The 23,501-nt window shown below is 40.2% G+C and overlaps 1 protein-coding gene across 1 annotated transcript in view; it reads left to right on the forward strand.

Annotated features, from left to right (window-relative positions):
• Nucleotides 1-23,501, forward strand: part of UBE3C (ubiquitin protein ligase E3C) — a 201,894-nt gene that overhangs the window by 65,118 nt on the left and 113,275 nt on the right. The window contains exons 11-15 of the mRNA XM_026652083.2: nt 1,955-2,041; nt 11,345-11,502; nt 13,153-13,379; nt 20,691-20,795; nt 22,495-22,582. Coding sequence (XP_026507868.1) covers nt 1,955-2,041; nt 11,345-11,502; nt 13,153-13,379; nt 20,691-20,795; nt 22,495-22,582 — 665 coding nt within the window. The remainder of the gene's footprint in view (nt 1-1,954; nt 2,042-11,344; nt 11,503-13,152; nt 13,380-20,690; nt 20,796-22,494; nt 22,583-23,501) is intronic.

Raw genomic sequence — 23,501 nt, forward strand, 5'->3', positions numbered from 1 at the left:
ACTTAACTATCTTGAGTAGTTTTGTATCATCTGAAAATTTTGCCACCTCACTGTTTACCCCCTTTTCCAGATCATTTATGAATATGTTGAATAGGGCTGGTCCCAGTACAGACCTATGGGTGACACCACTATTTACCTCTCTCCATTCTGAAAACTGACCATTTATTCCTACCTTTTGTTTCCTATCTTTTAACCAGTTTCCAGTCCATGAGAGGACCTTTCCTCTTATCCCATGACAGCTTACTTTGCTTAAGAGTCTTTGGTGAGGAAACTTGTCAAAGGCTTTCTGAAAATCTAAGTACACTATATCCACTGGATCCCCCTTGTCCACATGCTTGTTGACCCCCTCAAAGAATTCTAGCAGATTGGCGAGGCATGATTTACAAACAACCATGTTGACTGTTCCCCAACAAATTGCTCCCTATAGATGTCTCTACAGAGAATTAATGCAATTAGAAAGATACCTAGACAAGTGGTTTTCAATCTTTTTTTCATTTGTGGACCCCTAAAAAATTTTGAATGGCGGTACAGACCCATTTGGAAATATTTGACATAGTCTGTGTACCCCCGGGATCCGCAGACCACTGGTTGTAAACCACTGACTTAGACTATTTGTTGTCCTGGCAGAGCAATCAATGGGTCAACCACTATCTGCACAGACTCTTTCTAAGTGGATGTCGGGCTGCATCATTCTTCTCTACCACCTAGCACGTATCTTTCCTCCTCTCTCCCTCCCTCCTCCCCCCCCCCCCCCCCGATGGAGGTGAAAGCCCATTCCACCAGAGTGTAAGCAATCTCTGCGGAATCTCTGCAAGATGAACCCTTACTAGATATGATTTAGTTGGGAATTGGTCCTGCTTTGAGCAGGGGGTTGGACTAGATGACCTCCTGAGGTCCCTTCCAACCCTGATATTCTATGATTCTATGATCTGTAGGGAGGCTACCAGGATTTCCATCCACGCCTTTACAAAACGTCGTGAATTGGTGCAGACTTCTTTTACAGATACGGCTGTGGGAGCGGCAGTATTACAGACTACCATACCGTCTGCATCCTCGCACCCCCTCCTGATTGACCGCTGCTAACTAATCTCCCACATGTAGAATTCACATAGGGATTATCACTTGAAGAAGAAATGGCGATTATTTACCTGTGGCTGGAGATTCTTCGAAGAATGATACATTTAATCTGTTAAAGTGCATGCCAGGTTTTAAATACATGTGTAAAATACTTGAGGGCCATTTTCTGCCTTCAAATGGGTATGTGTGTACACTGGGGGATGCAACTCCTGTTAAACTAAAAGGAAGATACCTATATATCTGAGAACAAACATTGTCCCTTGGATTTAATTGTTATGCTAGAGTCTAAAAAAGGAATGTATTTGATTCCATAACTTGTACCTGAACACACACAAAAATAAGTGTATTAGATTTTTTAAACTAATAATTATTTTTGTGGAGATTAGCTATTCGTAAGACATTTTAATCTATTTTCAGATAAAAATTTTGTACTTTAAAACCATCTATATCAATTTGCTTTGCTAATTAAAATAAATTAAGCCACACAGTGACCTGTCAGTTTCCCACCTCAGCATTATAATGTTACTCATAAAATAACTCAGAGGTTTGAAGCATGTAACGTTTGTTTAATGTGTGCCTCATTCCTTTGTACAAATTTGGGCCTCAGTACTGCAGTGTGATGCAGGTTTTAATGCAGGGTCTGCCTGTGCACTTCTCATTGCAGAATTGCTGGATTTTACCTTATGGCATTATTACTCCCTTTCTTTAACAGTTCAAAATCTTTTTAATGTTTATATATATTAAAGCTACCTTAATTTATATTTTTGTACATCAGTTTGGGGAATGCTTGATTTGAAAGGCATGATAGAAATATTGTGGTTTTCTTGCGTGACAACCTTCATTTGCTTCAGTAATATATTTGTTTTTTCTCTTTTAGGCTTCTTTACAGTTTAGCATTTAATGCCAGGTTCCTGAGGCATCTTTGGTATCTAATCTCTTCAATGACTACACGAATGATTACAGGGTATGTATTATATCATTTCTATAATTGAACTCTTTTCATAATATAGCATGTCTTTATGAAAAGGAAAAGTGAATTAGTGGTACAGTGGACAAATATGATGGTAGGAAAAACAAACCAAAAAACAAACAAAATCCTAAAGTTTTTACTTAGTTCTTACTAAGGCAAAACTTCAGTTGACTTCAGTGGGAGTTTGACTTAGTCTTTATTTAGAATAAAAATAAAAATGGCTTTATTATTTTAAAAATATTGATGATGACATTTGAAGTTTTCTAATTATTATGCCAGTTCCTGTGAGCAAACATTGAAAGTACTTTCTAAACAAATTGAAGCAGGAATCTAAGAAGAGCTCTGCCCCATATGTGGGTTCTTCTCAACCTGAGGAATGTCAGACTAGTCTAGAGGCCAGATATGCAGGATAGAGATAGTGAGCAGTGGAGGTGAGGAAAACCGTATGTCCCTGGATCCACATCCTAACTCCCTTTGTAGATGTACTCCTGTGGCTGTAGGTAAAATGGCAGATGGCTCATAAGCAGCCATTTGCCTTCCTGCTCTTCCCCCACAATGTTCCTTAATGCCACCAGATTTTAGGAGCACTTTGTATGTGTGCAGGGTGTTAACACTGGTTATATTTAAAAAGTTGTTTAAACACCCATAACCGTTTTATAAGTTTATGTTCTAATTTTGTGCAATAGAATATTTTTCATAATGGCAATGCAAGTATTCTAAAAGAAACAATTTTAAATAAATTGGAAAAATATAACTGCACTGTTGCACTTCAGGGTTTACATTATTATGTATGATAACTGAAGAGGAGTCTAAGCCAAACAGAATGCAGCAAATCTGTACAGTTATTAATGCATAGGTGTGTAATTTGTGCCCTAGTTACATAATTCTCTGTTAAGGGGCATCTGGCTTGTTTTTCAAGACTGCTACAGTATTTATAATCCCATAATCTGGTTGACAGCTATTTTCCAGAGTGCAGAGACTTGTAGCATCATTGCACAAATGTTTATCAATACCTGTACTTCCTTCTTCTAGTGATTGCACGTGTGCATTCTGCTTTTTGCATGCACCGGTGCTGGAAATTTTTTCCCTCAGTGGTACCCATCAGGATGGCTCAAGCATCCTCTGCTGCCACGTGCTGCTGGTGCTGGTATAAAGGGCCAACCGACCCCAAGTTCCCTCAGTTCCTTCTTACTGCCCATGGTGGCCTCTGGATCTGCTTTTCTTGCATTTACAAATTCTGTCAGTGAACTGTGTTCTCTTGTACTGTAAACAGTTAGTGTGATTAAGATTATTAGTATTTTAGTTAGATTTTTTTTTTTTAAACCATCTCAGGGTATTGGTCGACTCCCAATGCTGAGGGATGTCTCTATCACCGGGCTTCAAGCCCTGCGTTTTCTGCAATAAGGCTATGCCTGTCAGTGACCCACATTTGAGTTGCTTGAAGTGCCTCAGGGAAGCTCATATTGGAGAGCATTGCCAAATTTACAGGGACTTTAAGTCTCTCACAAAGAAAGATCGTGAAGCCAGGGTAAAGTTTAGACTCAGGGAGGTGGCCTTGAGACCTCCTTCTGAGCCAGGTAGGTCAGACTTGGTGCCAAGTGCCTTGGCATTGGTAAGGAGTGCACCTCCTACCATACCTGAGTCCCAACACTGCTCACCATCCCCAGTACCTAAGAGGAGGCATAAGAAGCAGAGTGCTGAAAGGGGGAGATCCCTGGCACCAAAGTCTGCTAGGCATGGGGATAAGAGTAGAGTGTGGTCTAAGCCCAAGCACTTATTTGCTTCGGTTCCTCAAAAGATGGCAGTGTTTACTAGGGTGCCTAGGCATGTTCTGTCAAGGCCAGAGCTACATCTGTGGCACTGAACTGTAGTGACCATGCCGCAGGCATTTGCTGCTGCCAGGGACCTCCTGACCCTATCGGTGCCAGTACAAGAGATGACGCTACTGGTGCTGGTGGACAAGGGAGAACCGGCAGGTTTGCTACAATGCTGGGTACCGTGCCAGCTTCATGTACTCCTGATAGTGCGCGCTTTGGTACAATCCAAGGGGAAACCCTAGTGCGTGCTTCTTTTGTGGGCTTCTCCAACTTGGTACAGGTCACTGACACCGTCTGGAACTGTATCTCCATGGTCAGTGGAAGGAGACGCATCTTCTGAATTGGAGGTTGGGTCCTACATTTCCCATCCTCGAAGCAACTCCTCCTTAAGACCTTTCCACCCTTCCAATGGATCCTGTCACAGGAGTACTGTGTAATGGTTTGCCAGGAGGTCTCTGGGGGCCCAAGCCTGTCCAGTGGCCTCTTTGGAATCTGTGGGGCTTTTCCCCAGTTTCCTGATCGTATTCCAGGCACTCCTATTTGGTAACCTCGGAAAGGTATGTGGCACCTACACACCAGGCATAACCTGTTCCTGACTCTGGTACCGAGCCTGGGACCAGACTTCAAGTGCCAGCTCAACAGGACCCTGCAGATCAAAAAAAGGAGGAAGAGCATCTGCAGCCAGTACTTGCCTCCTTTTCCTCCTCCCCTGACGAGGCAATCTCAGGGTGGGAAAGGGGGGGAGAGGGCATGTCACCTCCCCCAGATGACTATAAGGCACACCAGAAATTGTTATAGGGTTGCCTTAAATCTGGGCATACAGGTGGAGGAAGTAAAAGAACTCTCTCACAACCTGGTTGATATTTTAGCCATTGCAGGTGCTTCCAGAGTGGCCCTGCCTCTCAATGTCACCATTATGGACCCAGTTAAGGGACTGTGGCAGATACCTGCATCTCTTCCCCCAACTTGAAAGACGGCCGAGCACAATACCCACCCAGCGTTACGAGTTTCTTTATCTTTGCATCCCCTCCTGGGGTCCCTGGTGATATCTGCTGCCAATGAGAGAGAAAGGCAGAGAAATCAGGGTGCAACCCCAAAATCAAAAGACTGAAAATAGTTAGACCTGATTGGAAAGAAAGTTCATTCTACTGAAGTGTTGCAGCTCAAGATTGCATACCGCCATGCACTTTTGGGCAGATATGACTTTAATGTATGGGACTCCATACTGAAATTTAAAGACATTCTGCTCCCAGAAGAGGCTAGGCAGGAGTTCTTCTCACTAGTGGATGAGGGAAAATAGGTGGCGAGGACCTCAGTGCAACTGGATTCAGCTGACTTGGCCGCCAGGTCCATGGTTTTTGCAGTGGCCATGCGTAGGAGCTCCTGGTTGCAGTTCTCTGGGCTCCCGCAGGTGGTCCAATGGACTGTGTTGGACCTACCTTTTGAAGGATCCTCACTCTTTTCAGGGCAGACTGACGCTAAGCTCCATAGGTTAAAGTACTTGAGGGAGACGTTAAAGTCCCTTGGGTTGTACACCTCAACCCCTTCCAGGAAGCACTTTGGGCCTTGGCAACCCGTTCCATACTTTGCTTCAGCTGTCCAACAGGATCTGCAGAGAAGGAAGAGTAGAGGTTATAATTGTAGACTACCACCTCCTCCTACCTCTGCTTCAGTGCCTGCTCCACCTAAACATCTAGTGCATTATAAGCAGGCATTTTGATGAGACCCTCAAGGATGCTAGACCCCATTTTTTCTTTGTTTGCAAACGGCCTTTCCCATTTCCTCAGTACTTGGTCCTGTACCACCACAGACCATTGGGTGTTGAGTGCCGTAGAAGTGGGATACACCCTCCAATTTATTTCTACCCCTCCTTTCCACCCTCCCTTCTCGTCCCTTTTCAGGAACTCCTCTCACAAAGAACTTATAGTCCAAGAGGTTCAATCTCTTCTTCAGATGGGAAAAGGTTCTGCAGAATTTAAGAGGGAAGGGTTTCTACTCCCATTATTTCCTAATCCCGAAAGCCAAATGTAGCCTATAGCTAGCTTTAGCATTTATTTTATTCAGCACTAATGCAAGGAAACTACAGGCCTGTATCCTGTAAGACATTGCTTCAGCAGTTAGCATAAGGCTTGAGGCCTGTGAACTTTGGCACAGATAAATGGTCACCCCTAAGTTTTGGGGAACTGGCAGTAGAGTATTTAAGTGGTAGTTTGTCCATACTCCAGACAACCACAGGAACATGAGCTAACCGCAGCTCTTGGGTATTTTAGGAACATATGCAGATGTGTGACCACAAGTCTATCCTTTGCTTAGTGCAGAAGATAGAGTTTATAGGGGCTGTGTTGGACTCTACTCTGGGAGTGCTCCTCCCAGAGTCAAGGTTCCATTATATTCAATCTTTTGTGACGAACCTCAAGATTCATCCAATCACAACAGCCTGAAACTATATGAGACTCCTAGGGCAGGTGGCCTCGTGCACATATGTAGTACAACATGCAAGGCTGAACCTCAGACCTTCTTCAGATGTGGCTGGCCTCAGTGTACTTGCCAGGCCGTATGCATCTAGACGCTGTACTCACGGTACCTTTGCAGGTTCTAATTTTGCTGAATTGGTGGTTGAATCCTCTGTGTTTGTGCAGGCATTCCCTTCCTCTGCCCTCAACTGTCGCTGACTCTAGTCTCAGACACGTTGACACTAGGATGGGGAGCTCACCTGAGGCCCCTCTGAACTCAGGGTCTTTGGTCCTTGATGAAGCTCACTCTTCATATCTGTGTCAGAGAGCTCAGGGTGATTTGTCTTGCCTGTCAGGCTTTTCCTACCTCATATTGGGGAATAACCTGTTTGTCCTTATGGACAACATGTTTTATAGGCTGGGAGGAGCTTGGTCATTCCTCCGGTGTCAGGAAGCAGTTCACCTATGGGAATTTAGCAGAGCCCATTCAATCAACCTCAAGGCCTCTTACCTTCCAGTGGTGCAGAACAAGCTAACAAATCACCTGAGCAGGTCCTTCTCCAGTCACCCCGGGTGGTTTCTTTGCCTGGATATAGCCAGATGCATTTTTCAGCAGTGGGGGACTCCCCAAATAGACTTATTTGCAAAAAAAAAAAGTACAACAGAAAATGTCACCAGTACAAGGCCACTGTCTGGGTTCTATCACTGATGTCTTCCTGCTACCCTGTACAGGAAAGCTTTATTATGCTTTCCCCACAATCTCACCACTACACAGAGTGCTAATAAAGGTCAAGCTGGACCACTCCTGCGTTGTATTAATATCCCCAGCATGACATGCCAACACTGGTTCTCTACTCTACTGGACTTCTCAGTGGCAACTCCAACTCTGTTGCACCTAGATTTGATCTTTCAGGACCATGATGGGCTGCTCCACCTGAACCTGTGAACCCTTCATTTAATGGCCTGGAAGTTCCATGGTTAAATTCCAAAGGGTAGGCTTGCTCGGAGCAAGTTCACCAGATCTTACTAGGTAGCAGACAGGCGTCCACCAGGGCCACTTACCTGTCAAAATGGAAGCAGTTCTCTATCTGGACTTGTCAAACTGGAGTCTCACCCATGCATTCATCCGTCCAATAAATTCTCTACTATTTGCTGCACCTGAAACAGCAAGGCTTAAGTGATTTCCTCTGTCATGGTTCACCTGGCAGCAATATTAGCTTTCCACCCTCACATGCATAACTGTCCTGTTTTTTCTAATAAATGACAATTAAATTCCTTGAAGGTCTGAAAAGATTGTACCGTCAACTAAGGGAGCCCATTTCCCCTTGGGACTTGAATTTAGTTTTGTTTAAACTTATGGGACCACCATTTGAGCCTCTAACAACATTCTCCTTATTACACCTTTCTTGGAAGGAGGTCTTCCTAATTGCTATCATCTCTGCTAAAAGGGTCTCCAAACTGCATGCCCTCACATCCGAACCATCATACACAGACTTCTTTCAAGATAAGGTGTACTTATGCCCTCATCTGAGGTTTCTCTCTAACGTAATTTCACATGTTCATATCAGTCAATCAGTTTACTTACCTGTATTTTACCCCAAACCACACACAAATAGGGACAAGCAATGGCTACACTCATTGGATGTTAGATGAACAGTGGCATTCTACATGGACTGGACCAAACTATTTCAGCAGTCCACCTAAGTGTTCATGGTCATAGCATACAGAATTAAAGGTTTTCCAATTTATTATCCAAGAGAATTTCATCTTGGATAACTTCTTGTATCCCACGCGTGTTATGATCTGGCAGGCAACTCACCTCCAGAGAAGCTGACTGCCTACTCCACAAGATCACAAGCATCCTCAATGGCATTCCTAAGGCAGATCCCTATCCTGGACATTTGCAAAACAGCAGCCTAGTCAACAGTGCACACTTTCTCCTCCTATTATGCCATCACTCAGTATTCAGGAGATGATGCCAAGTTTGGTCGAGCTGTACTGCAGTGTGTGTGTGTGTACATGAACTCCGATCCAAGAGTGGAATGTACATGTGCAAAACTCAAAGAAGAAAAAAATGGACTAACCTTTCATAACTGTTGTTCTTCAAGATGTGTTGCACATTCCATTCCATGACCCGCCCTCCTGCCCCTCTGCATCATAGTTTCCAGAAAGAAGGAATTGAGGGGACTCAGAGGGTATGTCTACACTGGAAACTTCAAAGCACTGCCGTGGGAACGCTCCTGTGGCAGCGCTTTGAAGTGTGAGTGTGGTCGAGCGCTGGGAGAGAGCTCTCCCTGCACTCCTGGTAATCCACCTCCACGAGCCTGTCTACATTAGCGCTTTAAAGCGCTCAGACTTGCTGTGCTCAGGGGGGTGATTTTTCACATCCCCGAGCCAGCAAGTTAGAGCGCTGTAAAATGTAAGTGTAGACAAGCCCAGAGTCATCTGGGTCCTATATACTGATGCCAGCAGCGTGCAGCAGCAAAAGGTGTTTGATCCTCCCCATTGGGTACTGCTGAGGGGAAAATTTCTGGTAACTATGGGTGGGGCGCACACACACCAAGAGTGGAATAGACATGTGCAACACATCTCAAAGAACAACAATTATGAAAGGTTAGTAACCATTTTTTAAAAATTAAAATTACTACTCAGACTGGCTTTAAAATGTTCATTCTCTGATTTTACTCACTCTCTCCAGCTACAGCAGAAAAAAATCCTAAATTTCACATAAAGGAAATTAAAGAAAGCAAAGAGAATAAGGCTTATAAACATTTGTGAGGGAGTGTTTTACTCTTTCCCCCCCACTCCAAAAATACCGTTCTTCCTATCCTTCTATCTCACTCCCTAAATCATTCCTTAAAGATCAGTTGGGCTTTTGTTCCCAGAATAACTGTCTTATGTTTGTGTCTACATTGAGAGTTTCTAGTCCCGCATCTCAATTCATCTGTGAAACAACATGTAAATCAAATATATTGCAGTTATTTTAGGGACCAGAGCCTTGGGGAGCTGTCAGTATGGAAGGGCAGAAGGGAGAAGAAAATGATGACAGAGAGAAGGAGAATGAAAACAGTGTGAAAGGCAGGAACCAGACGTGTTAAACTTAAAATTTTTTTTTGCCTTTCAGCAGTTTGACTTGCTTGGTTTCTTTATTTCATTTAATTTAATATTTGAATAGCTAGTTACATTTCTTCTTGATAAATTTAAGTTGCTTTCTGTTTTAGAAGTAAAGTGATAATCATATTCTGGGCTAATAAAATTTGGCCTTTGACCTCAGAGGTTATTTGCTAGAAACACATTTGTCTTTGGGCTCTGAGTTTCTTCAGCCTAAGGTGCAGTGATTGTTTTGTAAGCAAGAAGCACCCTCAAGTTATTTAAATAACATGTAGAGATGCCAAATGGCACTTTCTCTTAGACCTCAATATGCATCCATGTGTATTTGATAATTACACAGTTATAGTCCTTGTTACAACTTTTTGCTTAAAAATTAAATATGAAAATATATTTTCTAAGCATGTAATTGCTTTATTTTGTATCAGTTTCCAATTGCAGTGTAGTACTTATATTCAAAATATTTCATTATTCTGTGCTACCAGTCCTTTCTCCAGTGTCATCCTGCATGCTGATGTATCTTCTATGCCTATTCTTAAAATGCATTTAATTACCATAAAACATAAGGGGACTCTTCATATAGGGTCATAGTAGTTAGAGGTGGAAAAAGACCTTTTAGGCTATCAGGTTTATCTTATGGATGAAGGATGGTCTTGTGGCTAAGACCCAAGACGGGTGTAAAAGATCTGAGTTCTGTTCCCAGCTCTGACAGTCTTTTTGTGTGGTAACGTGCAAGTCACTTAATCTCTTTTTGCCTCTGTTCTCCAGTTCTAAACTAGAAATAAGACACGATTCTAAAATAGAGATAACACAGAGGTGTGGTAATTGTATTTGTTAAGCACTCAGATACAAAACAGTGACAACCTATAAATAATCATTCCATCTTGCTTAAGTAGGATATAGTTCCCAACAGAGGGCATATAAGATGTTAAACTAAGACTATGCTTTATTAGCTTGTGCACCTCATCCAGTGCACTAAATGCCCCAGTACCAATTTTGTGGGTGAATCACTATGCTCTCGAATGAACTCTCAGCAAAATGATTTAAAAAACAAAACAAAAACACGATATTACTCGTGGACAAACTCTTCACAAAATTATCATTCCATATCTGACCTCTCAGTCCTCGTCCTCAAAAGAAGCCTTCACAACACCTGCAAAAGGTAAGCCTGGAATCTTAAATTCATAACTTTGTCAGACAATAAAAATCATGGACTCAATCAAGACACTGGATTTATGGCTCATTACAACAGTCTGTTAACCACTATCCCTCTTTTGTTTTAGAACTACAGAGGTGTTAACTGCCCACTTCACCTTGAATAGTCCCTGACATGTTAACTCCTTATGCTAAACAATCTTTTCCACCATGTATATAGAGGCCAGGTCTACACTACAAACTCACATTGGTATAACTATGTCTCTCAGGGTGTGAAAAATCCACACCCCTGAATGATGCAGTTAGACCAACCTAATACCTGCTGTAGACAGCACTATGTCGACAGGAGTACTTCTCCCATTGATGTAGCTATTGCCTCTTGCTGAGGTGGATTTAAAGATGCCAACAGGAGAAGCTCTCCCATCAGCGTAGTAGTGTCTTCACTGAAGCGCTACAACGGCTGTGACGCTGCAACATTTTAAGTGTAGACCTGCCCTTAGCTGTGACACTGAGTACCTTTCCCATAGCTGAAGAAGAGATCTCTGTAAGCTCAAAAGCTTGTCTTTGTCACCAACAGAAGTTGGTCCAATAAAAGATATTACTTCACCATCCTTGTCTTTTGAGTATCCTGGGACCAACATGGCTAGAACATTGCAAACTTTATAGTACTAGTCAATAATACTTTGACTACGTTGATGAAGCTTAAAGCATTTTTTAAAAGGAAACATTTAATTGATTTTGTATTTTGATTTTTATATTTTAAGGTCTATGGTCCCACTGCTTCAAGTAATATCAAGGGGATCGCCAATGTCTTTAGAAGATTCCAGTCGGATCATTCCACTCTTCTACCTTTTTAGTTCTTTGTTTAGTCATTCACTTATTTCTATACATGATAACGAATTCTTTGGTGACCCTATAGAAGGTAAGAGCTTCAAGCATTCTCTAGGATCTAATCTGACAGACCTTACTCTCTTGAAATTCCTGTTGATTTCAGTAGGAGTTTTGCATGAGTTACTCCTGGGGGAATTCTGCGCTACTACACACGTGCATATTTTTAATTTTTTGAGCAGAAAAAAGCTTCTGCTAAAATGTTGCTGCAATTCCGTCTTTTGCCCACCAGAGGGCACAGTTGTGCAAGAACAGCAGCAGCTCCCATCAGAAAATAACTCCTGCAGTTATGCCTTTTTCCCACCAGAGGGCTCTGTGGTGATAGAACACAGCAGCAGCTCCCAGCCAGCTAGGGAAGAGAAAAAGCCTGCCTTCTTCGCAGCGCCTGTCAGGCCATGTCAGGTGACGGGCTATGGGGAGACAGACAGCGTGGGACTGCTAGGGGGGGAGGGTGTCAGACGGGGACTCATAAGGGCTCCTGGGGGAGGACAGACTGGGGCAGGGGCTGAATGGGAGTGCAGGCACAGGGCCACAGCGGGGAGGGAGGTTCAGGGCCACATGGTGATGGGGGAGGGGTGCAGAGCTACATATAGCGACAGGGTGGCTGAGTGGGGGCACAAAGGCACAGGGGGAGGGGGTATAGACACACAGGACGGGGGGTGGCTGGGTGGGGGCACAGACACACATGGGGAGGGGGGAGAGGGTACAGATCCACAGGGGGTACAGGGCCACATTGGGATAGGGGGAGTGGGTGTCTGAGTGGGGGGTGGAGGGACACGTGGACAGGGAGGTTCAAGGTCACATGGGGGTGCAGGAACACACGGGGACGGGCAAATGTGCCTGACCTGAATGGGAGAGGCTAGGGGTCAGCCAGCATTTGCATGGGGGAAGTTCCCTAACAATCCCTCCCCACCCCTGAAAAAAACCTGTTCCATACTTTTCTCACCCATACCCGCAACCCTCCAACTTCACACCCAGGCTCCTTCCCGGCAACTTCTCTCTCCCTTAGCTTCTCCGTTACCCCTGACTCTCCCAAGCCTTTGCACTGCTTTTGAGGGGTGCGGGAAATATGGTTTTATAGTTTAAGTGAATTATTACTCAGAGTTCTGTACTAATATGTACAGATTCCTAGTAAGGAATCTATTTGTCAAAAAACATTTCCTGAAACTTTTTTGTTGTCTGTATTGTTACAGACATACCTGCTGACAGTTATTTTGAAATAAAATAACCAAAAATCATTGAAACTGGTGTGATTATATTGTTATTTTGATAAATAAAATATGCAGAATTTTGCAGCATTTGAAAAATATTGTGCGCAGAATTTTTTTAATTTTTTGGTGCAGAATTCTTCCAGGAGTAAAGTAAGGACCATGAAGATTGGGTCTGCAGGCTGTTAGCTGAACATTTAAGTATGTAGTACAAAAATTAAGTGTGCATGTTAATATCCATTTCATTGTAATTTTAAGCCAGTACTATTGTAATAATAAAATAACTGATAGATTCATTAATTTTTGCCAACTTCTTATGTTTTGTAGCTTTTGTTTCCTTTGTGCATCTCCTTTCTCTATTGTGTGACTGTTGTTGTTTTTGCACAACAGAGTAAAAGAATAATTATATAAATATAGAAAAAATTGATTAGAAATGTTATTTTAGAAATGTAACCTTGTAGTTTATGTAATTGTAGGTCAAAGACAATCATCAATGATGCCTTTTACACTAGAAGAGCTGGTAATATTATCACACTGCCTTCGAGATGCATGTTTAGGAATCATCAAGTTGGCTTACCCAGAAACAAAGCCAGAAGTTCGTGAGGAATATATTGCAGCATTTAGAAGTGTTGGAGTTACAACAAATACAGAAATGCAGCAATGTATACAAACAGAACAAAAACGATGGATTCAACTGTTTAAGGTACAGGATGTCATTTTTCAGTTACAGATTAAACAAGACTTTAGACCTTCTTCTACTGACATTTACCATAACAGTATTTGGCTGCAGTTTGTTTCACAATTATACTTCTATCTCAGAGGTTATCTTTAGGAAATGTGGAATTTGGAAATAACATTTGCTTTAATGTGAATTCTGCATTTAAGAGTATACAGAATAACAATGTCATTTTGGTAAATTAAATAATTGTAGATTTTTTTTTTTTAGATAACTTGAGTTTTTCATATTTTAATTGACTTATGCAGGAGTTGGTATAGAATGAGTATTAATTGAGGCCAGATGTGGCCTTAGCAAGATGTGACTAATTTTAAACATGTGAGAAGTTCCATTAACATCAGTGGATCTGCTCACATGCTTAATGTTAAGAGTTAGGAAGGAACAATAAGAACGTAAGAACGGCCATACTGGGTCAGACCAAAGGTCCATCCAGCCCAGTACCTTGTCTACCGATAGTGGCCAATGCCAGGTGCCCCAGAGGGAGTGAACCTAACAGGTAATGATCAAGTGATTGCTCTCCTGCCATCTATCTCCACCCTCAGTTTGCACACAGACAAAATGGGAAATGACTGCCTAGGAAGGAGTACTGCGGAAAGGGATCTAGGGGTCATAGTGGATCATAAGCTAAATATAAGTCAACAATGTAACGTTGCAAAAAAGCACACATCATTCTGGGATGTATTAACAGGAGTGTTGTAAGCAAGACACAAGAAGTAATTCTTCTGCTCTACTCTGCGCTGATTAGGCTTCAGCTAGAATTTGCACACATACAAAATGGGAAATGACTGCATGAGGGAAGATAGAAAAAATTGGGTTTGTTTAGACTGGAGAAGAGAAGGCTGACAGGGGACATAACAATTTTCAAGTACATAAAAGGTTGTTACAAGGAAGAGGGAGAAAAATTGTTCTCCATAGCCACTGTGGATAGGACAAGAAGCAATGGTCTTAAATTGCAGCAAGGGCAGTTTAGGTTAGACAGTAGGAAAAACTTTGTGATTGTCAGGGTGGTTGAGCACTGGAATAAATTGCCTGTGGAGGTTATGGAATCTCCATCATTGGAGATTTTTAAGAGCACGTTAGACACACACCTGTCAGGGAATGGTCTAGATAATAATTAGTCCAGCTATGAATTCAGGGGACTGGACTAGAAGACCTCTCGAGATCCCTTCCAGTTCTATGAGTAAGTGCCTTGCTGACCTGCAGACTCGTGAGATTGATATTCACTGCTGTTAGACCAATTTCACAACTGCATCGAGACCAGTGGTGGAAAATTGCTGTAATGCAGTGGTGAATCAGTCCAATGAAGTAGACTTAGAGTATGTCTGTACTGCAATAAAAAACCCATAGCACTGAATCTCAGAGCCCAGGTCAATTGACTGGGGTTTGTGGGGCTCATGCTACGCGGCTAAAAATCGCAATGTAGGTGTTCACACTTGGATTGGACCCTCCCGATGGGGAGGGTCTCAGAGCCCAGGCTCCATCCTGAGCCTGAATGTCTTCACTACAGTTTTTAGCCGCAGAGCCCCAATTCCCACAAGCCCAAGTCAGTAGACCTGGGCCATCTGCGGCTGTGCCGCAGGTGTTTTATTGCACGATAGACATACCCTAAATGTATGTTATTCTTAAATAACTACCAATACGTTCCTACCCAGTTTTACCCGGGGAAACCGAAGATATGAATTAAGGAAAGCTGAGAATGTTGGCAGGAAAAAAACTAAGAATATAACTGTTGCGGTGGGGGGGAGGGGGGGAAGAGTACTTGACTTGCCATGAAATTTCTGCAGCAAACACATCTAGTCAGCTAAAATTGCTCATTAAAGGAGTGGGAGCAGAAGAAATGCATTTTCCAAATTGAATGCTAGATTTACAGTCCGTTTAATACTGGTGACCTCTCGCACACTAATGTTCAGTTCGAGTCATCAGCTGTCCCTTCAGGTCTTTTATCACTGCTTTTGTCAAGCTATCTATTTAATTGAAAGAAGTTAATTGAATGAAAATGATCAACTAAGCTTGTATTAATATTGCTAATGGAACTTTCTTCTTGGCCATGTTTGGAGAAAGATGTCATGCTAGACTTTAGGAAAGGCCCATTAATGCTTGCACTTAACCTGATGGGCTAATTAAGGAATGCTTATTCATTCTACAAGTCTATGATAGCCTCTATCCAGCCCATTCTGCCTGATTTTACAACACATTTCACTTATGAGCATGAGCATTATGAGCATTAGTAGCAGTGAGAGTAACTGATAATGTTTTGATTGCATTGAATACAGTCCTAATGCATCTCTGAATTTATAATTTGTGCAGATTGATCTAATATATGTTTGCACAATTTAATTTAATTACTTGTCTTTAAATTATCAAATAAACTTTCAATTTAAAGGTCACAAATTGAGACGCCAGTATTTCTATTTTACTGGAAATGACAGCATGTTTTATGTATGTGGTTTATATCATGTCTTCCTCTATTTGTGCCTTTTAGTTTATCCTATTTTATCATTCTCCTTCACTTGCAGTTATGATAAAATTGTTTTAACATTTTGTTTTCTTTCAAGCAACTATTGAATTCGTGTCTTCTGATACACGATGATAGTTGTGTATACAGTACACAAAAAATTACTCTTTTCTAGACAGCTACTAGACTCCAGAAAAATTATCTGAACTTATTTACTTTTCAGTTTACCCATACTATTCTCAGTAGTTTGTGTTTTGTCTATTAATACAATTATAAATGTAAATCTTAAAGATATCTTAGTCTCTAGTTCTGATCAGAAATGTGATTAATAACAAAACAGCACTTGTTTACTTTTCAAACACATGACAAATTTTATCAATAAATTAAACAGTCAAGGCTGAAATTCACCTTGTTTTGGCAAGATTTCAATGTAAGGCACTAGGTCTTTTCCAAAGGAGACCATCCAGACTTGACACTTGCTTTGCACTGATTTACAGTAAAGAAAAGTGAGCAGTACGTTTCTCAAAAAATAAAAAAATAAAATACTTTGCTGAAGTTAGAAATTGCAATAGCTTATCAAATAATAGACTGTTGCATAGATTCATAGATTCTAGGACTGGAAGGGACCTCGAGAGGTCATCGAGTCCAGATGAGTGTAAATACATCTTAAAATACTCCAGGAACTGACTGAGGAGATATCTGAGCCAAGTAGTGGAAGACAGGAGAGATTCCAGAGCATTGGAAAAGGGCAAATAGAGTACCAATCCATAAAAAGGGGAATAAGGACAACCCTGGGAATTAGACCACTCAGCTTAACTTCAGTACGCAGAAAGATAATGGAGCAAATAATTAAGCAATCAATTTGCAAACACCTAGAAGATAAGGTGATAAGTAACAGTCAGCATGGATTTGTCAAGAATAAATTCTGTCAAACCAACCTAATAGCTTTCTTTGACAAGGTAACAAGCCTTGTGGATGGGGGGAAGCGGTAGATGTGGTGTATCTTGACTTTAGTAAGGCTTTGGATACTGTTTTGCAGGACCTTCTAATAAAAAAACTACGAAATACAACCTAGATGGAGTTATTATCCTGTGGGTTCATAACTGGTTGGAAAACTGTTCCCAGAGAGTAATCATCAGTGGTTCACAGTCAAGCTGGAAGGGCATATCGGGGGGGCGGTGTCCCTCGGGGATCAGTTCTGGGTCCAGTTCTGTTCAATATCTTCATCAATTATTTAGATAATGGCACAGAGTACACTAATAAAGTTTGCGGATAATACCAAAATGGGAGGGGCTGCAAGTGCTTTGGAGAATAGGATAAAAATTCAAAATGAGACCATTTCTCCAGTTTGTCCAGATCAAGTAAATAGAATGAAATTCAATAAGGACAAATGCAAAAGGAACAATCATTTGCACACATATAAATGGGAAATGAGTGGGAAGGAGTACTGCAGAAAGGGATCTGGGGGTCATAGTGGATCACAAGCTAAATATGAGTCAACAGTGTAACACTGTTGCCAAAAAGCAAACATCATTCTGGGATGTATTAGGAGGAGTGTTGTAAACAACATATGAGAAATAATTCTTCCACTTTACTCTGTGCTGCCTAGGCCTCAACTGGAGTATTGTGTCCAGTCTGGGCACCAAATTTCAGAAAAGTTGTGGATGAATTGGAGAGAGTCCAGAGAGGAATGATGATGATTAAAGGTCTAGAAAACCTGACCTGTGAGGGAAGATAGAAAAAATTGGGTTTGTTTAGTCTGGAGAAGAGACGACTGAGGGGGACATAAGTTTTCAAGCAAGGGCAATTTAGGTTAAGTATTAGGAAAACTTGCTAACTGTCAGGGTAGATAAGCCCTGGAATAAATTACCTAGGGGGGTTGTGGAATCTCCATCATTGAAGATTTTTAAGAGCAGGTTAGACAAACACCTGTCAGGGATGGTCTAGATCAGTGTGTTCTCAACCAGGCATACGTGCATCCCAGGAAGATCCCAGAGATCTTCCAGGGGGTACATCAACTCATCTAGATATTTGCCTAGTTTTACAACAGGCTACATAAAAAGCACTAGCGAAGTCAGAACAAACTAAAATTTCTTACAATGACTGCTCTATATACTATACACTGAAATGAAAGTACTATATATATATATAGTATATATATAGTATATATATATACTATATATATATATATATATTCCAATTGATTTATTTTATAATTATATGGCAAAAATGAGAAAGGAAGCAATTTTTCAGTAATGTGTTGTGATACTTTTGTGTTTTTATGTCTGATTTTATAAAGCAAATAGTTTTTAAGTAAGGTGAAACTTGTGGGTACGCAAGACAAATCGAAGCCCTGAAAGGGTACATAGTCCGGAAAGGTTGAGAGCCACTGGTCTAGCTAATACTTAGTTCCGCCTTCAGTGGAGGGGACTGGACTAGAAGACGTCTCAAGGTCCCTTCCAGTCCTATAATTCTATGATTCTGTGATTATTGAGAAAATATTTTTGCTTTTCCTTTCATTTTTCTGAACTCTATAAAAATGGGAACAGATTACTGGTTTCTATTGCCATAGCTACATAGCTAAGAAAATAGGGTATAGTCTTCTCTATGAGCTATGCTCTGGATTTCTCTTACTTGTTTTGCATGTATTCCCTGCTCCACCTCCATTAATGTTTATGGAAAGCACATATATGCAATATTTAATACTGACATACACTTAAGTCCTGATCCTGCAAATGCAGATGTGCTTAACGATAAGCATGTGAGTAGTTTCAATTTAAATGAATGGGATTACTCACAGTAAAGTTAAGCATGAGCATAACTGGGGCATGAGAAGTGACACGATCTGACACATGGAACCATCTGACCTCTTTCCTTTCAGTAGAATACCTCTCTTCTTATGATACGCATATTGAAATAGAAATATCTGTCAAAATATGATTTGATGCATTTAGAATTCTCAGCCTTTCTGTGGAATCAATAACAGGAGTTTTTCAAACACTTAAGTAGTTGATTATATTGTACTAAGTTCTGAGTTGACCATTCTAAAACAGTAGAGTCAAAAACTAGGTTTCCTGAAGCTTAACTTACACTGATGCTTGCGTCTGGTACATTATTAGAAGAAAACTCCCATTTGTATGTAGTTTTTTAAAAATATAAACAAATTTAAAGGACTCGTTTTTGTTTATTGTGCTTTTCATTTTTAAGAACCCAATACATTTTGTTGGGGTAACACCAGTCCCAGCTAATTTAATGCAGTCTTCTTTTAAACTATTTAATTTTTTTAACAACACATCCTTTTACTTCACATGGAAGATTTTTTTCTAGATTTTGTAACTGGAGGGGTGGGGGGCGTCTAATGGAATCTCAAAACTTTAATGACTCATCTAGGCTGCATTGAATTTTACAAAGGCAAGGTGATTAAAGAATTCCTGTGTAATCAAACAGTTCTCCTAATAGCATTTTCTTTCAGTCTTATTCCAACCTGCGGGACCTTCCTTTACAAACTGGATATTAAAAGGTCCTTTGTTTAGTATCTAGAGACAAATCTCTTTGGAAGGTCCATTAAGTTCTTTGTTGCTTTTGACACCTGCCCATTAAGACTGTGTTTAAGCAAGAAATACCTTGAAAGCACTGTCTGTGCATTTCTTCTACTTGTTTTTCAAGTGCTATAATTTTAAGTGGCAAAGTGGATTCCTATTTGTGGTAGCTTTGGTAACTTGCTTTAGGCTAGTTCTCCTGTAAAAATATAATACATCCTTCCATTTGTTTATTACATATATTTGGGTAGGGTTACTAAGTCATTTCAAATATTTGTACCTAGATTTGGGAGCAGGAGGGATGTGATCAGGGGTGATATTTGTGGGTGCAAAAGGTATTGTAAAGGTACTGTTTGATTTGATATTTCTGAGTGGTTATTTTCTGGTTTTGGGGGGCTGCTGATGTGTCCTTTGTATTTTTTTTAATTGTCAGAGGTGCCTAGTGCCCAGGATAAGTGTTTTCCCCAGCTTCCTCCTTTTGTTATATAAATATATAAAAATGTCAGATTTTTGTGTTTACCTATACTCTCATCCTCTTGGACCATCTGATAGCCTTACCGCTTTCTTGCTTAATTTTTGTCAAATATGTATGAATATATAAAATAATATTTTGGTGAGAAGATTGGAGTTATACAATTTCAAGACTAAATATAATTGATTTTATTTTTTTATATTAGGTCAGTATCTGGTGTCTGTGAAAAATGTGTTTGGTGCTGGGGAGAGAAGAAGAAGTGGGGAATGTTCTTAAAAAAACACTTTTTTTCTAATCTAAAATTGGAGCTGGCAGCCTGAGATGTATACTCAGTCTTAGGATATGGGACTGAGGTGATATGATATGCTTAATATAAAAATGTTTAAAAATCTTACACAAGGCTCAGGTACCTTGATAAGCACAGTATAAATACTTAGAATTAGGTCTTATTTTTAATAAATGATCTTACAGAAGGAAATTATTTTGTGCTGATGTGATTACTTTTAGCTTTCCTGAGTTAGCATATAACTTTTTTATACATTAGAGATACTCCTGTGATCTGCAGAAGGGGAAGCACTTTTCAGTAAACGAAATCTGGCCATAAATCACCACCAGAATTAAATTGCTTAATCCCGTCTTCTAAAGTATTTAGCAATGCGAATAATGTAGTGTTATTTAAGGGGGAAAATAACTTAACCTGACACACTATTACATGATTTCTTTAGAAATTTGCTTTGAAGAATTGCCTTTCCTTTGCATGGCTTCATTTAGTGAACTAGTTTATATTTAATGGAACTGTTTCTGTCATCTAGGTCATCACTAATTTAGTGAAAATGTTGAAATCTAGAGACACAAGGAGAAATTTCTGTCCACCAAATCACTGGCTGTCAGAACAAGAAAACATTAAAGCAGATAAGGTAACAATAATGTTTCTTCACACAACATTTTAGATATTTACCTTGAGTTTCCCCATCTAGTCTGTATTTTATCAAATATATTTAAACTCCCAAATACAGGGAATCAGGTTTTCCTGGGAAAAAGAAATGACCTGCAGTGTGTGCACTAGTAACAGCTAGTGCAAGACTAAATTATATGATGTTTTAATACATAGTCAGATATTTGCTGTGAGGTATGAGAATTACTTTTGGAGTGTGGCATCGATATTGCACAGGAATTAACTTAGTTTAAAATCTAGACATATGTTGCTGTTCTCTGAAACATCTCTATTTAGTCTTGCAACTAATCAGAAGATGTTACATGTAGTCATATTATTAATTTATAAAGTGGAACCTACTTACAGTGATCCTGGATGTAGTGATGTTCTATTTATAGTGAAAGGAGAATGCAAGTCCCAAATTGTCTCGATACATTACAGTGGGCAAATTACAATTTGGGTTATAGTGAGCCTCTTCTCACTATAAGGAATATACATTATGGCAAGTATTACTTCATTGAAAGAGGATTTCTCTGAATTGTAGTGGAAGCAGTCAAGCTTTGCTTTTGAAATAAAAATGTTCATGCTTGATCTCACCCTAGAAGAGAACATAACAGCCATACTGGGTCAGACTAAAGGTCCATTTAGCCCAGTATCCTGTCTTCCGACAGTGGACAATGCCACATGCCCCAGAGGGAACGAACAGAACAGGCAATTATCAAGTGATCCATCCCCTGTTGCCCATTCCCAGCTTCTGGTAAACAGAGGCTAGGGACACCATCCCTGACCATCCTGGCTAATAGCCATTGATGGACCTATTCTCCATGAACTTATCTTGTTCTTTTTTGAACCCTGTTATAGTGTTGCTCTGTACAACATCCTCTGGCAAGGAGTTCCACAGGTTCACTGTTTGTTGTGTGGGGAAAAAAAGAGACTTTATTTCCTTTAAAGTTTGAGCAAAATCATGTCTGTTGTTTCTGAAAAGTGTGTGTGTTAGAGATGGAATACTAATATGCCTGTGAGAAAATTTGCACAAGCATAACTGGAACAGTTGAAGGCTTGGATCTAAGAAACAAGCCAACTTTGAAGTAAACTGGTCCAGTAGTTTTAACTGTATAGCTCTTAGCAGCTGGTAGTGTTGCTCGTGCACAATAAAAAAAATCTGTTTATTTTATGTGATCTACACACTTGAGACTTCCCAAAGTTTGAGATAATCTAAATTTCTGGAATTGTCCAGTTCTTCATGCTTGTTAAGATCTTGTGCCTGGATATCTCTCAGAAATGCTGAAAGGAATGAGTTTTCATTTGACACTTAAAAAACCAAACTATATCTGAAGAATGTGTGTTAAGTACTGTAACTTACTTTATGTAATATACAGTAATCGGTAGTGTGAATTATACTGTATATTGTATTTCACCAGTGTTTTACAACCATATTTTACATCATAACCACAAGGAGGCAGAGTTAAGGCTTACCTTTCACCCTGTCACATCCTGATTTTTGAGTTCTTGATTTCTCTATCTTAACATTGCATTCACTTTAGTTTTAGTTGAATATTATTTTAATAACAATTTAGATTTTCAAACACAACTGCTTGGACTCATCAACGTACTATTTAAGCATGTATTTAGTTACATCTTTAATAGGAAATGCTTAACTACAAGGTTTATTAACTTATTAGGTTACACAGCTTTATGTGCCATCAGCCAGACATGTTTGGAGAGTCAGAAGAATGGGAAGAATAGGACCACTGCAGTCTACTTTGGATGGTAAGATACTGTGTCCACATCACTTTTGCCTTAGGAACTAGAGCAATCTCAGTTTGTCTCTCATAGGTGGTGGTTATATTAAGGAAATATAGGTTTTTAAAATTCAGTTGAATAGTTCATGATAACCATAATGGTTCCTAATAGCAGTGTAGTGTTTAAGTTGTAATTTGCTCTTAGTATCCTCACTTATTTAAAATGTGACTGACTGTGATGTAGAGTTAGACTAGTTTTATATTTTTTTAAATGCATAGAATTTTAACTTTTCTTCCTGAATGGAAGAAGAAGCTTCCCTTAAGCTTTCTGCTGCCGTTCCTACTTATCAATGATGATAGGATGAAGAAATGATTAGGCTTGGTGTGTGTATACATAATATATATATTATAATATAAAATCAGACTATTGTATAATACATAAAAGCATCTCATTGTTATATATATAAGCATCTCATGTTATATGATGGGAAATTCGTGTTTTAAAAAGCTACCTATTAATATATAAATATAACAGATGAGCTTTATTTTCCATAATACATCTCTACCCTGATATAACGCTGTCCTTGGGAGCCAAAAAATCTTACCATGTTATAGGTGAAACCACGTTATATCGAACTTGCTTTGATCCGCCGGAGCACACAGCCCCGCCTCCCTGGAGCGCTGCTTTACCGCGTTATAGCCGAATTCGTGTTATATCGGGTCGCATTATATTGGGGTAGAGGTGTATGTAAATATGAGGGAGAAACTTCACTGCATAATCAGCTGCTTTTCAAACCTTTGTATCTTCACTCCACTTCTTTTAGGATTTTATCCTGCTGCACTCGGGCAAAATGTTCACTAGGTCAATAATTTTGCTTAAGTGAAGATTTGAGAAAGTAATGGAAGATAGGGTCCTTAAACTTGAGGGAAGTTGGGAAGATAGGGCA

The sequence above is a fragment of the Terrapene carolina genome, unplaced genomic scaffold (genome assembly GCF_002925995.2).
Source record: "Terrapene carolina triunguis isolate 2854851 unplaced genomic scaffold, T_m_triunguis-2.0 Scaffold111, whole genome shotgun sequence".
Taxonomy (NCBI): Eukaryota; Metazoa; Chordata; order Testudines; family Emydidae; genus Terrapene; species Terrapene triunguis.